Genomic DNA, 15,568 nt, shown 5'->3' on the forward strand with positions numbered 1-15,568 from the left:
TCCCCAGAGTAAATGAAACAAAGAATATAATATAAAGCTAGCACAATGTCTTGCACATAGTAGACACAAAATAACCAGAGTGCACTATAACCACTTAATGGTGATCACAGCCAGATTTAATCCCTGAAAAGATCATGCATAAAACAACCCGGGAGACCAACTGCTTCCAAAGGGAGGACACCAGACTTGGCAAGGTCCTTGAAATTAAAAGCTAAGAAGCTCTCAATCTTTCTTCAGAAACACAATAATCATGATAGATAACAGGTCCACTGACTTGTCTGCCACATTCTAAACAGTCACAACATGCAACGAAACAGACTATAACACAGGTTCCACACTATGAAAGTCTATCATGATCACCTCAAATTACATAAGAGGGAAATTCTACTTTCACCAGTCCTCCTGGAAAACTGTCACTTAGATTGTAAATTTCCCTTTTCTGTTTAGATTAAGTTTTGTTTTATGTTAAACTCCAAAGCTTTTCTCCTGAATGGCAACTAATAGAAGGACAAAAGGTCTTTCATCTAAAAACACCAAACATACATAGCCCAATTAAGACTGCAGATGATGATGAAGCTGGTCTTCCTGGGAAATTCTCATGGGCTTGGCCTTTGGTGTTCTTGCCAATAGGACTTGGCCTGGTAGACTGCTTTTCTTTGAGGCCCAACTAGTTATGATTGCCTTTGAGCAACAGCACAGTAGGTCCAGTCATTTTGCCAGATTACTAAACTGCAAGTAGTAAGGTGCTTTAGACCTAAGTTAGGTAGTAGTGTTAACAGGCACTAAAAGACCAGTTTTACCTCTAAAATGTCACCATGCTGGAAGAGAAGTTCTGTGCACATGTGAACATAAATGCACACCCAAAAGGTAGCTCAAAAATAGGCCTGACCTTGGGCATCCAAAATGAAGGTAATATACTGTATACAAACACAAACCTGCAGGATTACTGACTGCCAGATGCAACTCTTCAAATGGCATATAAATAGGAACCTGAACCCAATCCAGTGAATAAACATTGGTCCCAGACCCTCCATCTGTCTCTGAAGGCTATACTGATATTAGCCCCAGTCTAAAAGAAATTCTAGGTTATATCTGATAAGAAAAATGTGAGGATGTGGTCAATTTGAGAAGAATCAAATCTAGGGGCAGCAGCAAGGTATTTCTAGGACTACAATAATGGGGACTAAACTCAAGACTGAAACAAGAACTGAATCTCTAAAAACAGGAAGAAAGGATCTAAGCTCACTCACAAGACCTCAAAGAACTTCAATGAAGTGGAACTAAAATTCCATGGTCTGGTCCCAAGTTTCCTTAACAAAGAGACCTATAAATTATTCTCTTTGGAGACAGAATTGTGCTGTATTTTCCTCCACATGCTCATAATACTGCCTTAGGGAGCCCCTAATAATGAACAATTGCAAAGACCTGCCAATAAAGACAAAAGCAGCATAAAACATTATAACAAAAAGCAACAGCTATTAATCTGATCTTAAATCCATTATCTTAATTATGTAGCTTCTCTTGAATACCAACCTGATGGCAAGGCACTCACCTTCCTCAAAGCTGGCATTCTTCTGTCTCACTAGAGCACGGAAGTTTTCAACAGGATTCACACTTCCAACCTGAAACAGACCCACAGACAATAAACCTACAAGTCTCTTCTCTTTTTGGCAGCATCTCAGGCAACACAAGATGGTTTCATGTAATAAATGTGTTTTGGTTTTTTTTTTTTTTGAGAGAGAGAGAGAGAGAGAGAATTTTTAATATTTATTTCTTTTTAGTTTTCGGTGGGCACAACATTTTATTTTTATGTGGTGCTGAGGATCGAACCCAGCACCCTGCACATGCCAGGCAAGTGCGCTACTGCTTGAGCCACATCCCCAACCCAATAAATGTGTTCTTAAAGACAAAGAGGAGGCCTTTTCTATCCTTTTCATTCCTAGGGCATTGTTATAAGCTAGCAGATTCAAGTGGTCACACAGCTGCCCAACTCTTTTCACTCATTTTTCTTTATGCAAGCTGACTTGTTTCTAGAGGGTCATCAGAAACAAGCCCAGCTTGAGGGCTTTATGTGGTACAGGTACTGCCTGTACATACTAAAACGCAATCAATAAGAAAAGGGAGGATGCTGTAGTATAAGTTCACAGTATTTGCTCCACTACAATAATATAAGAAATATCAGCTTAATGCTTGATTCACTTAACTGCCCCTTCTGGAGGACTGTTGTTGGCCATTTAGCATTGAAGTTTTGGCAGAACACACAAATATGTCCAAGCTGAACATGTCCTCAAAAAAGTAAAAGCAGATCATGTATAAAGTCTACAATGCTAGGAGAGAAAGTTTCAAAGATGCAACTCTCTGCCAAAATTAATGACACTTTCTAACTGTATCTTTAATTTGCTGGTCCCAACCTTAATGGGCCACATGGGAGAAAGCAATGGAGTTCCTATTTGCGCTGGGAAACTTTAGTATAAAATGTACTACTATCTCCAGTTTGCTTTGGAATAGTACATAGAAAAGTTCTCAAAACAAATAAGCATAAGTATACTATAAAGTATACAAATGAAATCTAAATCACTTTTCAAACACCCGATTTTTCTGAGAGCATTTCTGGTAGACAAAGAGACAAGCCATGATGCTGAATATCCCTTTTAGTGTAATTTGCTAGTAAAGGGCAAGTTTTAAGATCCATTGAATCAAAATAATGCAACTTAAAAAAAAGGTGATATTTTCAAGTTTCAAAAATCTTCTCATTAAATAAAGCTCTCAAGTGTCAAAAAATACTTGGTTTGGGAAAATCCTAAACTTCTGAATCCTGTTTTGAAGTTGGGTATTAGATAAGAAATAGGAAAGTTATACTAACTTAAAATTTTATGTACTTGGAGAGTAAGACTGATAACTTTTACCCCACTTACCCCATTTTGACTAAATGGAAAGCTGCAAAATGAAGGCAACAAGAAAAAAATCTGTATAAAATGTGCTACCACTGAGGTGTTCTACAACCTACATCTTATTTGGAGCTTTGAGGTGTTCTACAACCTACATGTTATTTGGAGCTTATACAATTGTATATATTATACAATTGTATAGTTAACTCTATAGGTGATTTACTGATAATAATTACTTAAAGGAAGAAAGGAAAAAGTATGGAATAGGTCTCTACAGTACCCAGAGAAAGAGTGGCATTAACTGACCAATGAAACTTGATGTCATCTGTTCAAGTCCCTACCTTCCTGAGAAGGGTAGAACACCAGCAAGGCTCTGCTTACCTTTGTGATACTGACTTCAGCCAGGCCAGAAACACTGAAGTGGGCTTCCCCTTCCTCAGTCTTACATTTTTTAGCAGTGGGACCCTCTTCATGGCTAGAAAAGAAAAGAAAAAAAAAAATGGTTTACTTTCCCCCTTAAAACAAAATACAAAAAGCAGAAGTTTTGATATGAAAAGTGTAACTTATTTTCCAAGCATTAGAAATAGCCACAGCACATAATTCTTCCTCATGAACAGCCCTCCTCCCACTCCCAGCCACAGGGCCCCTGGCAGCCCAACCTGGAGCAGTTCTGGCTTTGCTTCACAGTAGTACAAGATCATAATAAGCAGTTGTATCACAAAGTCCTCGGAGAAGTTAAAACTGCAAGTACAGGGGATAGAAACTTCCATTTAAATAAGAAATCCATCTACCCTTCAGACATCATTTGCTAGCCTCTATCTTGGAACCAAAAGCTAATAGCATTCCATGTACACAAAAGAAGATGGGTCCCATAACCCAACTTCTCATCATGTGTATCATAACTTTATAAGCTTCTACTTACAACTACCAAAACTTACTAGACAATCTTTAAATACACAAGAGATTTGTAAAGAAGCCCTGAACTTAAAAAATAATTGCAAAAAACCCTTTTAATTTGTCCTTTTATAAACCTAATTCTGTTTTGTATGGTGTGATAACCAAGTCCAACAGCATCTGTGTACTAAGGGAAAGATGAGTCCAAGAAAGTACATACATTTTCCCTCAAGTAACATGCTGGTTTTAATAACCTGTTTTAAAATCAAGAGGAGGTCAGGTTAATTGCAAAGAAGAAAATTAAAGCCAAAGACTCTGCCCATATGCTGCGGAATGTAAAGGTATAAAGAATTTTCTCACAGAGAAATAATCAGGGTAAGGCAGCCACTGAGAAATGGTTGAGCCGGTGCAGTGGTGTATGCCTGTAATCCCAGCGGCTCAGGAGGCTAAATCAGGAGGATCACAAGTTCAAAGCTGGCCTCAGCAACTTAGCAAGGCCCTAAGCATCTTACTGAGACCCTGTTTCTAGATAATATATGAAAATGGGCTGGGGATGAGGCACAGTGGTTAAGCACCCATGAGTTTAATCCCTCTACCGAAAAAAAAAAAAAAAAAAAAAAAGCTTGAGTGACATTAGATACTAAGAAATTAATAACTATGATCTAGTATTTCCTTTCTTAAAACTTATTTAAACTGACAAATGATTATTATACATGTATCATGTATAACATGATGTTTTGAAATATGTATACACTGTAGAATGGCCACATCAAGCTAATTAACACACATTACCCACACAGTTATCCATGTTTTCTGTGGTAAGACCAGTAAAAATGTACTCTCAGTGATTTTTCAAGACTAGTATCTAAATGTATTGCTTTCTTTTCTCTTTCTTTCTTTCTTTTTTTGGTGTGGTTCAAGGCCTCAACCTTCAGACAATAATCTTTACAGAGGTGGCTATCTTAAAAATGAAGCAAAAAAAAAAAAAGAAGTAATGGTAAAATCTGGCTTCCACGACAGTATTTCAGTAACAAATCTCCTTTTACATGTTGGCAACAACAACAACAACGAAATCATTACGGCCATATGTATGCAAATTAAAACTTGCATTACTTGACATCTTTTCCATTCACTACTGACCTTTTCCCTCTGAGAAGCAGAGAAGAGGTGACCAGAAAAGGAAACAAATGCTGTCTTTCAGAGCCCTTTCCTTGAAAGTAGAAGGAAAAAAACCAAACACACAAAATCTTTATGGCAAAAATGGAATAAAAATGCACAAACTAAGGAAGAATGAAATTCCACTGGGTGCTGAGTATTTTAGGGAAAAAAAGATCATTGGACTGGGAAGAAATTCAGTAGTAGAGCATTGGCCTAGCATGTGCAAGGCCAGGTTCAGTCCCAGGCACAACAACAACAATAACAACAAAAAGTCAGAGCCAGTTATGCAGCTATTTCAGTTAACCTTTGCCAGTTCTTCCCAGGAGACAGACAGGACTTTTGGAAATCTAAAGACAAAAGACTGGATTGCAGTCTCATTTTGTCCCTGACTAGCACTAGGGACTAGCACTAGGGTCTTACTTTCTTGAAGGTGTTCATGGTGGATTATTTTTTGTTTACCTAGAGTTTAATAAGTTACTATATTGTCTGAACTTCAGCTGGCTCTTCAAAGAAAACACTGGTGAAAAGTACCATTAATATATCAACTAGCCCCTTGCAACAATATTCATTAACTTATAAAGTAAAATTTAGAATCATTTTATCTACAAAGCACTATGCTAAATTCTGTGGAAATATGAGGCTAAATTAAATGGAAGTTTTTTAATTCCTCCAAAATAAAACTATAAGGAAGGAAGGGTGAAGAGAGATGTATACCAATTTCTCAGTACCAGGTACATAAAAACAGCTGCAAAATAAGCAAAAAGTAGTGAAACTTTAATATGGTTAACAGCAGTATTAGAAATTTTTCATACATTGCATTCATGTGAAGTATGAAAGGAAAACAACTCTCATCCCCAAATTATCTGTGAGGACACTAAGCTCTGGAATGTAGAAATCACCCATACAACAACATACACACAAATGTCAATAACTGCTACATTTGGATGATATGACCAGAGTATTTGTTCTTTCTCCTTTTCTCACTTTCTTTCACAAATATGTATAAGTTTTGTAATTCATTTAGGTAGCCAAACATTTGCTGAATATTTACAATGTGTCGGTCACTAAGCTTATTTCTAAACCCTAGGTATACAAAAATACCAAATAAAAAAATAAATATAAAAACAATGAAAATATTATGAGCAGCGTGTCCCCTATAATACCAAGCAGTTGTACTGGGCTAGAGCATAGAGCACAAGCTGGGAAGTAGTTAGAGATGAAGCTAGAAAATATATAAATTACAGGCATAAGAAATGTGAGTAGGGGCTAGGAATGTAGCTCAGCGGTAAAGCACCCCTGGATCCAATCCCCCATACAACAGGAGGCAAAAAAAAATAAATAAATAAAATAAAGAAGAAGAAAAGTTCAAGAGTCATGACATTAAAGAATTTTAAGCAGGAGTGATATGATTGTATATTTGTGTTTAAAACAAACAAACAAAAAACCCTTGGCTTGCAGCCCTAGGTAGCTTCAGGATAGGAGCTTCAGCAAGACTTGTCCCACTCTCCACCTCTGGGAAGGAGAGAGGGGCTGAATTTAGGTTGATCACTACTGGCCACTGATTTAATCAATTATACCTAGTAATAAAAAGTCTCCATAAAAACTCAAAAGAATTAAGTTCAGATAGCTGAACACAGAAGGTTCCTACAGTGTGGCATGCCCAGAGGGCATGGAAACTCTGCACTCCTTTACATGCCTTCTCCTGTGCATCTCTTCTTCTGTATCTTTTGTAATATCTTTTACAATAAACTGGTACATGTTGAGAAAAAACCAAAACACTCAGGTAGCAGAATGGCTTGGAAAGAGACTAGACTGGGAAAAGAAAAAGAGACTAGACTGGTTAAGAAGTTATCTTAGTAAAGCAGGCTAAAATGAGAAGGTATACATAAAAGTAATGCCAGTGGGCGAAGCTAGTAACAGCTAACATCATGTGCTAAGCACATTTCAATTATCTCAGTTAAGCAGCCCGCCCGTGTGGTAGACAGATCACCCCAATTGAAGGAGGGGCCCAGCCGCCACCCGCGCCTGCAAGGTAGGCAGACCTGCGACCTGGAGAACAGGCCCAGCGGCCCGCCGGCGCGGTAGACTGATCACCCCTATTGGAGGTGGGGCCCAGCCGCCGCCTGCAAGGCAGGCAGACTGCGCGTCCCGGAGAAGGGGCCCAGCGGCCTGCCAGTGTGGTAGACAGATCACCCCAATTGGAGGAAGGGCCCATCCGCGGCCTGCGCCTGCACAGTAGGCAGACCTGCGACCTGGAGAACAGGCCCAGCGGCTCGCCTGCGCGGTAGACAGACCTCCCCAGTTGGAGGAGCCCAGCCTCCCGATGTTGCGGTACACAGACCACTCCAACTGGAGGAGGGGCCCTGCCGCCCGCCCGTGCAGTCACCTGACCGAGCTCTTGACAAACATAAGGTTTCCCCAACACCCCCACCTCATCAAACACCTTATGAGAAAAACTGATGGAACTCATCTTGGAAAATCCCACCAACCCTTAAAACCCACCAACCGGTTGGCTGGCGTGGCTACCAGTGCGGTTCTGTAGCTGATCAGGCACCTGGTTTACATCTCAGAGAATAAGAGTAGAGAGGCCACAGGTGGAAGCTCAAGTCCTCTCACACTGACTACCACCACCATCCTGAACCCAGAGACTCAAGCTAGGAATAGACAATGCGACCAACTGGAAGAAATGAAAACAGAGTTCTGAGAGACATTTTTTTTTTCTTTTTTTCTTTCTTTTTCTCTCTTCTCTCTCTCTTTTCAGCCATTCACCCAGTCTCCTCTACCCTTCCCGCTCGGGTCTTCGCAAGCTCAACATATGTGAAATCAAAAATTGTGCATGAAAAAGGTCTTTAACAACTGAATCACCAGAATAATATACTATAGAGGAATTGCATATGCCCCACTTCCCTTCCCCCTTTTTATTTCTTTTCTTTTTTCTCATATTTTCTTTTTCCCGCTCTCTTTTTTCTCTTCCTTTCCTTGTTATTTGTTTTCCCCCCTCTTACTCCCTCTATCCCACTTGCAACCCCCTAAATTTTACTATTCATAAGTAGGGTAATCTTATAAATACAGATAGGAATTTGAATCTATACATTCTTCCATAAATTACTCATCTATTGGTTAGAGCTCTCCAAAGTTACTAAGTTAGATTTACCCCATACCCTCACTCCTTTCCCCATAAACATAACATCCTACACCTGAAATTCAGTTTTCTTTAAGCTACCAGAAACAGTATGCCTTTCATGAAACTAATGACTATATTTGTAAACGATAATCGAAACCAACATTTGTAGACATAGAGTCTAGATATAAATGTAGTAATAAGGAAAACGTGTGCTTAGATGATATACTATTGATATTGAGAACTGTTAACATTGTCTTTCTCCACAAAAGGGAGATTTTGCAACTATACAAGAGCAATATAAATATATAGGGGGAAAATTCAATAATACAATAGTTTCACCAAGCAGAAAGAAACGCGAGCAGTGTGAAAAGACAAGGAAAGAAAGGACCACAAGCAATGCAGGTCAACTCAACTTTAGAAGAGGTAATATCTGTGGCAGATGGAATGTCAGATAAAGAATTCAGGATATACATGTTTCAGATGATCTGGAGTCTCAAGGAAGACATTAGACAGCAAAATCAGACAATGAAAGATCACTTCGACAATGAATTACATAAACAAATCCAAGAAGCAAAAGATCAACTATACAGGGAGATAGAGGTTATAAAAAACAAACAAACAGAAATCCTAGAAATGCAGGAAGCAATAAACCAAATTAAAAACTCAAATGAGAGTACTACCAGCAGAATAGAACACTTAGAAGATAGAACATCAGACAATGAAGACAAAGTATTTCAACTGGAAAAGAACATAGACAGCTCAGCGAGACTGTTAAGAAACCATAAGCAGAACATCCAAGAAATATGGGATAACATAAAGAGACCAAACTTAAGAGTCATTGGGATTCAGGAAGGTATAGAGGTCCAAACCAAAGGAATGAGCAATCTGTTCAATGAAATAATACAAGAAAACTTCCCAGACTTGAAGAATGAGACAGAATCCCAAATCCTGGAAGCCTACAGGACTACGAATGTGCAAAATCATAAGAGATCCACACCTAGACACATTATAATGAAGATGCCCAACATACAGAATAAGGAGAGAATTTTAAAAGCTACAAGAGAAAGGAAGCAGATTACATTTAGGGGTAAACCAATCAGGATAACAGCTGATCTTTCAACACAGACTCTGAAAGCTAGAAGATCCTGGAACAACATATTTCAAACGCTGAAAGAAAATGAGTTCCAACCAAGAGTTGTGTATCCAGCAAAATTAAGCTTCAGGATGGAAGATGAAATTAAAACCTTCCACGATAAACAAAAGTTAAAAGAATTTGCAGCTAGAAAACCATCTCTTCAAAACATCCTCGGCAAAACATTACAGGAAGAGGAAATGGAAAATAACAATGAAAACCAACAGTGGGAGGTAGTACAGTAAAGGGAAAAAATAATCAAAGAGGAAAAACAAACCATGTTAAGTAACATAAATAAACAAATATGGCTGGAGAATAATCCATATCTCAATAATAACCCTAAATGTTAATGGCTTAAACTCACCAAATAAGAGACACAGGATAGCAGAATGGATAAAAAAAAAAAAAAAAAAAAGATTCAACAATATGCTGCCTACAGGAGACGCATTTGATAGGAAAAGACATACATAGGCTGAAGGTGAAAGGTTGGGAAAAATCATATCACTCATATGGACTTCGGAAACAAGCAGGAGTGTCCATACTCATATCAAATAAAATAGATTTCAAGCCAAAGTTAATCAAAAGGGATAAAGAGGGACACTACATACTGCTCAAGGGAACCATACACCAACAAGACATAACAATCATAAATATATATGCCCCAAACAATGGTGCAGCTATGTTCATCAAACAAACTCTTCTCAAGTTCAAGAGTCTAATAGACCACCATACAATAATTATGGGAGATTTCAACACACCTCTCTCACCACTGGACAGATCTTCCAAACAAAAGTTGAATAAAGAAACTATAGAACTCAATAATACAATTAATAACCTAGACTTAATTGACATATATAGAATATACTACCCAACATCAAGCAGTAACACTTTTTTCTCAGCAGCACATGGATCCTTCTCAAAAATAGATCATATATTATGTCACAGGGCAACTCTTAGAAATTATTAAAGAGTAGAGATAATACCATGCATCCTATCTGATCATAATGGAATGAAACTGGAAATCAACGATAAAAGAAGGAAGGAAAACTCATGCATCACTTGGAGAATGAACAATAGGTTATTGAATGATCAATGGGTTATAGAAGACATCAAGGAGGAAATTAAAAAATTCTTAGAGATAAATGAAAACACAGACACAACATATCGGAATCTATGGGACACAATGAAAGCAGTTCTAAGAGGAAAATTCATTGCTTGGAGTTCATTCCTTAAAAAAAGAAAAAAACCAACAAATAAATGATCTCACACTTCATCTCAAAATCCTAGAAAAAGAGGAGCAAAACAACAGCAAAAGAAGTAGAAGGCAAGAAATAATTAAAATCAGAGCTGAAATTAATGAAATCGAAACAAAAGAAACAATTGAAAAAATTGACAAAACTAAAAGTTGGTTCTTTGAAAAAATAAATAAGATTGGCAGACCCTTAGCCATGCTAACGAAGAGAAGAAGAGAGAGAACTCAAATTACTAGCATGCGGGATGAAAAAGGCAATATCACAACAGACACTTCAGAAATACAGAAGATAATTAGAAATTATTTTGAATCCTTATACTCCAATAAAATAGAAGATAGTGAAGGCATGGATAAATTTCTTAAGTCATATGATCTGCCCAGATTGAGTCAGCAGGATATACACAACCTAAACAGACCAATATCAATTGAGGAAATAGAAGAAGCAATCAAAAGACTACCAACTAAGAAAAGCCCAGGACCGGATGGGTATACAGCAGAGTTTTACAAAACCTTTAAAGAACAACTAATACCAATACTTTTCAAGCTATTTCAGGAAACAGAAAAAGAGGGAGAACTTCCAGATTCATTCTACGAGGCCAACATCACCCTGATTCCTAAACCAGACAAAGACACTTCAAAGAAAGAAAACTACAGACCAATATCTCTAATGAACCTAGATGCAAAAATCCTCAATAAAATTCTGGCGAATCGGATACAAAAACATATCAAAAAAATTGTGCACCATGGTCAAGTAGGATTCATCCCTGGGATGCAAGGCTGGTTCAATATACGGAAATCAATAAATGTTATTCACCACATCAATAGACTTAAAAATAAGAACCATATGATCATCTCGATAGATGCGGAAAAAGCATTCGACAAAGTACAGCATCCCTTTATGTTCAAAACTCTAGAAAAACTAGGGATAACAGGAACATACCTCAATATTGTAAAAACAATATGCTAAGCCTCAGGCTAGCATCATTCTGAATGGAGAAAAATTGAAGGCATTCCCTCTAAAATCTGGAACAAGACAGGGATGCCCTCTCTCACCACTTCTGTTCAACATAGTTCTCGAAATACTGGCCAGAGCAATTAGACAGACGAAAGAAATTAAAGGCATAAAAATAGGAAAAGAAGAACTTAAATTATCACTATTTGCAGGTGACATGATTCTATACCTAGCAGGCCCAAAAGGGTCTACAAAGAAACTACTAGAGCTAATAAATGAATTCAGCAAAGTGGCAGGATATAAAATCAACACGCATAAATCAAAGGCATTCCTGTATATCAGCGACAAATCTTCTGAAATGGAAATGAGGACAACCACTCCATTCACAATATCCTCAAAAAAAAAAAAAAAAAAAAATACTTGGGAATCAACCTAATAAAAGAGGTGAAAGACTTATACAATGAAAACTACAGAACCCTAAAGAGAGAAATAGAAGAAGATCTTAGAAGATGGAAAAATATACCCTGTTCATGGATAGGCAGAACTAACATCATCAAAATGGCGATATTACCAAAAGTTCTCTATAGGTTTAATGCAATGCCAATCAAAATCCCAACGGCATTTCTTGTAGAAATAGATAAAGCAATCATGAAATTCATATGGAAAAATAAAAGACCCAGAATAGCAAAAACAATTCTAAGCAGGAAGTGTGAATCAGGTGGTATAGAGATACCAGACTTCAAACTATACTACAGAGCAATAGTAACAAAAACAGTATGGTACTGGTACCAAAACAGGCGGGTGGACCAATGGTACAGAATAGAGGACACAGAGACCAATCCACAAAATTACAACTATCTTATATTTGATAAAGGGGCTAAAAGCATGCAATGGAGGAAGGATAGCATCTTCAACAAATGGTGCTGGGAAAACTGGAAATCCATATGCAACAAAATGAAACTGAATCCCTTTCTCTAGCCATGCACAAAAGTTAACTCAAAATGGATCAAGGAGCTTCATATCAAATCAGAGACACTGCGTCTGATAGAAAAAGTTGGCTCCGATCTACATATTGTGGGGTTGGGCTCCAAATTCCTCAATAGGACACCCATAGCACAAGAGTTAATAACTAGAATCAACAAATGGGACTTACTCAAACTAAAAAGTTTTTTTCTCAGCAAGAGAAACAATAAGAGAGGTAAATAGGGAGCCTACATCCTGGGAACAAATTTTTACTCCTCACAGTTCAGATAGAGCCCTAATATCCAGAGTATACAAAGAACTCAAAAATTAAACAATAAGATAACAAATAACCCAATCAACAAATGGGCCAAGGACTTGAACAGACACTTCTCAGAGGAGGACATACAATCAATCAACAAGTACATGAAAAAATGCTCACCATCTCTAGCAGTCAGAGAAATGCAAATCAAAACCACCCTAAGATACCATCTCACTCCAGTAAGACTGGCAGCCATTATGAAGTCAAACAACAATAAGTACTGGCGAGGATGAGGGGAAAAGGGTACACTTGTACATTGCTGGTGGGACTGCAAATTGGTGCGGCCAATTTGGAAAGCAGTATGGAGATTTCTTGGAAAGCTGGGAATGGAACCACCATTTGACCCAGCTATTCCCCTTCTCGGTCTATTCCCTAAAGACCTAAAAAGAGCATACTACAGGGACACTGCTACATCGATGTTCATAGCAGGACAATTTACAATAGCTAGACTGTGGAACCAACCTAGATGCCCTTCAATAGATGAACGGATAAAAAAAAATGTGGCATTTATACACGATGGAGTATTACTCTGCATTAAAAAATGACAAAATCATGGAATTTTCAGGGAAATGGATGGCATTAGAGCAGTGAAGCCAGCCAATCCCTAAAAAACAAATGCCAAATGTCTTCTTTGATATAAGGAGAGCAACTAAGAACAGAGTACGGAGGAAGAGCATGAGAAAAAGATTAACATTAAACAGGGATGAGAGGTGGGAGGGAAAGGGAGAGAGAAGGGTAATTGATGGAAATGGAAGGAGACCCTCACTGTTACACAAAATTACATACAAGAGGAAGTGAGGGGAAAGGGAAAAAAAAAAAAACAAAGGGGAGAAATGAATTACAGTAGATGGGGTAGAGAGAAAAGATGCGAGGGGAGGGGACGGCAGGGGGGATAGTAGAGGATAGGAAAGGCAGCAGAATACAACAGACACTAGTATGGCAATATGTAAAACAGTGGATGTGTAACTGATGTGATTCTGCAATCTGTATCTGGGGTAAAAATGGGAGTTCATAACCCACCTGAATCAAATGTGTGAAATATGGTATGTCAAGAACTATGTAATGTTTTGAACAACCAACAATAAAAATTAAAAAAAAAGAATGTAAAGTCCCTGGAAAAAAAATAAAAAAGCAAAAAAAAAAAAAAATTATCTCAGTTAAACTTTGCAATAACCCCATGCGTTAGCTATTATCATTGTCCTTTTATAGATGAGCAAATGAAGGCTCCTCAAAGGCAGGTATTTGTTACTGCCACTTGACAGAGAGCAACTTGCCACTTTCAATTGCTATTAAGCGGAAATGCTTGGGTTTAGATATGATCTATCTGACTCCAAAATCAATGCCATTAGCCACTATACTAACCTGAAGTGAAAGTGGTGGTTTGAGGCAAATTTAATATAGCTTGGTAAACCAATTAGATATGGAAAGGTAAAGAAAGGAATGCCTTGCAGGAAATTAGGTGTCATTCTTTCAAATACAGAATAACAGTATGAAGGGAGGTTTGAAAGGGGGCACTGAAGAAGAAAGATGATGACAATTTCTGGATATACTGAACTTCAGGTAATTACAGATGCTTAAGTTATACAGTGGATAGGATGAAAATTGAGGCTGCAGGGAGGTATTTAGTTTTCAAATTTCTGTAAGTGAAATTTTAAAAAGTCTTGGGACACGTACTGCTAAGGCAAAATGGAATTACAGCTAAGAGTGTAAGCTCTGGAATCAGACTGCCTGCATTTAAATCCTTACTCCAACACTTACCAACTAGAATCTTGAGCAAGTTTCTTATCTTTAATACTCAGTTGCCTCAATATTAAGATAGTGTCAATAAAATAACCTACTTCATAGTGGATCCAAACAGACAATGCAAGTAAAGCACTCAGCTTCTTATCTGTGCTCAATAAATGCTAGTTATTTTCTGAGGATAAAGCTTACATCAACATTTTAGGTTGGTAGGGAAAGAAAGGCAGCCCCTGAAGAATATAAACGGGAGTTGTCAAAGACTGGGAAATCGGGAGAAGCTGAAATTAAAGAAAATATGTGAGTTTCAAGAAGAAAATAATAACTAACAATGTCAAAAGCTAAAAAGGAAAAGTTATGAAAGAGAAGGACTTCAAAGCTAAAGGGAACTAAGCCATATATGTCTTCTGGAAGACCAGTTTCAGAGAGGTGGAGGGGGCAAAAGGGAGTGAAAGCTGAGAAGAGAAGCAATGTAGACTCTTTTTGTAATAAAGCTGGCTTGTGGAGGAAAGATAATAATTAGATTAGTAATTAGTAACAGGTAGTAATTAGAGGGAGGAGGCTGGGGGGATTACTTTATTTTTAGATGAGGAGGGAAAGGAGGTATGAGAGAGGAACATGCTGGAAATATAGAAAGAGAGAAGCTGTTAGTGGACTAGAGTACCAGAAGACACAGAAGAGAGAGCTCAGGGCATAGGTAAAAATGGAAGAAATATGGACTGGACCTGGGACACAATTCCACTGAGACAGGAAAAAAAAAAGAAAGTAAAGGTAGATGCAATACAGATATGTTTTTAGATGATATTAGCCAGAAAATTGAGGCATTCCCACTTCCTAGCCTCTATCTTCTTTATGAAATCATCGCTTCTACCATCACTGTTGTTGTCACTGTTGCTAATATGCTAATAATTTAGGATTTTCCAAATCATTTACTGACAAACACTGTTATTGTGTGCTAGGCATTGTGTTGGGTTCCAGATGAACAGCAAACATTATTCAACTAACCCCCATGAAAAATTTCTATTTAAATTTATCTTAAAAATATTTACATATATACATTTGTTTTTGTTTGCACTGGGGATTAAACCAAGGGGCATTTTACCACTACATTTACTACATTTTCTAGTCTTTCTTATTTTTTATTTTGAG

The 15,568-nt window shown here is 37.7% G+C and overlaps 1 protein-coding gene across 2 annotated transcripts in view; it reads right to left on the reverse strand.

Annotated features, from left to right (window-relative positions):
• Positions 1 to 15,568, reverse strand: part of Xrcc5 (X-ray repair cross complementing 5) — an 89,237-nt gene that overhangs the window by 34,547 nt on the left and 39,122 nt on the right. For both annotated transcript variants that reach the window (XM_071619644.1, XM_071619645.1), the window contains 2 exons: positions 3,270 to 3,363; positions 1,553 to 1,622 (listed from right to left, as the gene is read on the reverse strand). In XM_071619644.1, coding sequence (XP_071475745.1) covers positions 1,553 to 1,622; positions 3,270 to 3,363 — 164 coding nt within the window. The remainder of the gene's footprint in view (positions 1 to 1,552; positions 1,623 to 3,269; positions 3,364 to 15,568) is intronic.

The sequence above is a fragment of the Marmota flaviventris genome, chromosome 11 (assembly GCF_047511675.1).
Source record: "Marmota flaviventris isolate mMarFla1 chromosome 11, mMarFla1.hap1, whole genome shotgun sequence".
In the NCBI taxonomy this organism is placed as follows: Eukaryota; Metazoa; Chordata; class Mammalia; order Rodentia; family Sciuridae; genus Marmota; species Marmota flaviventris.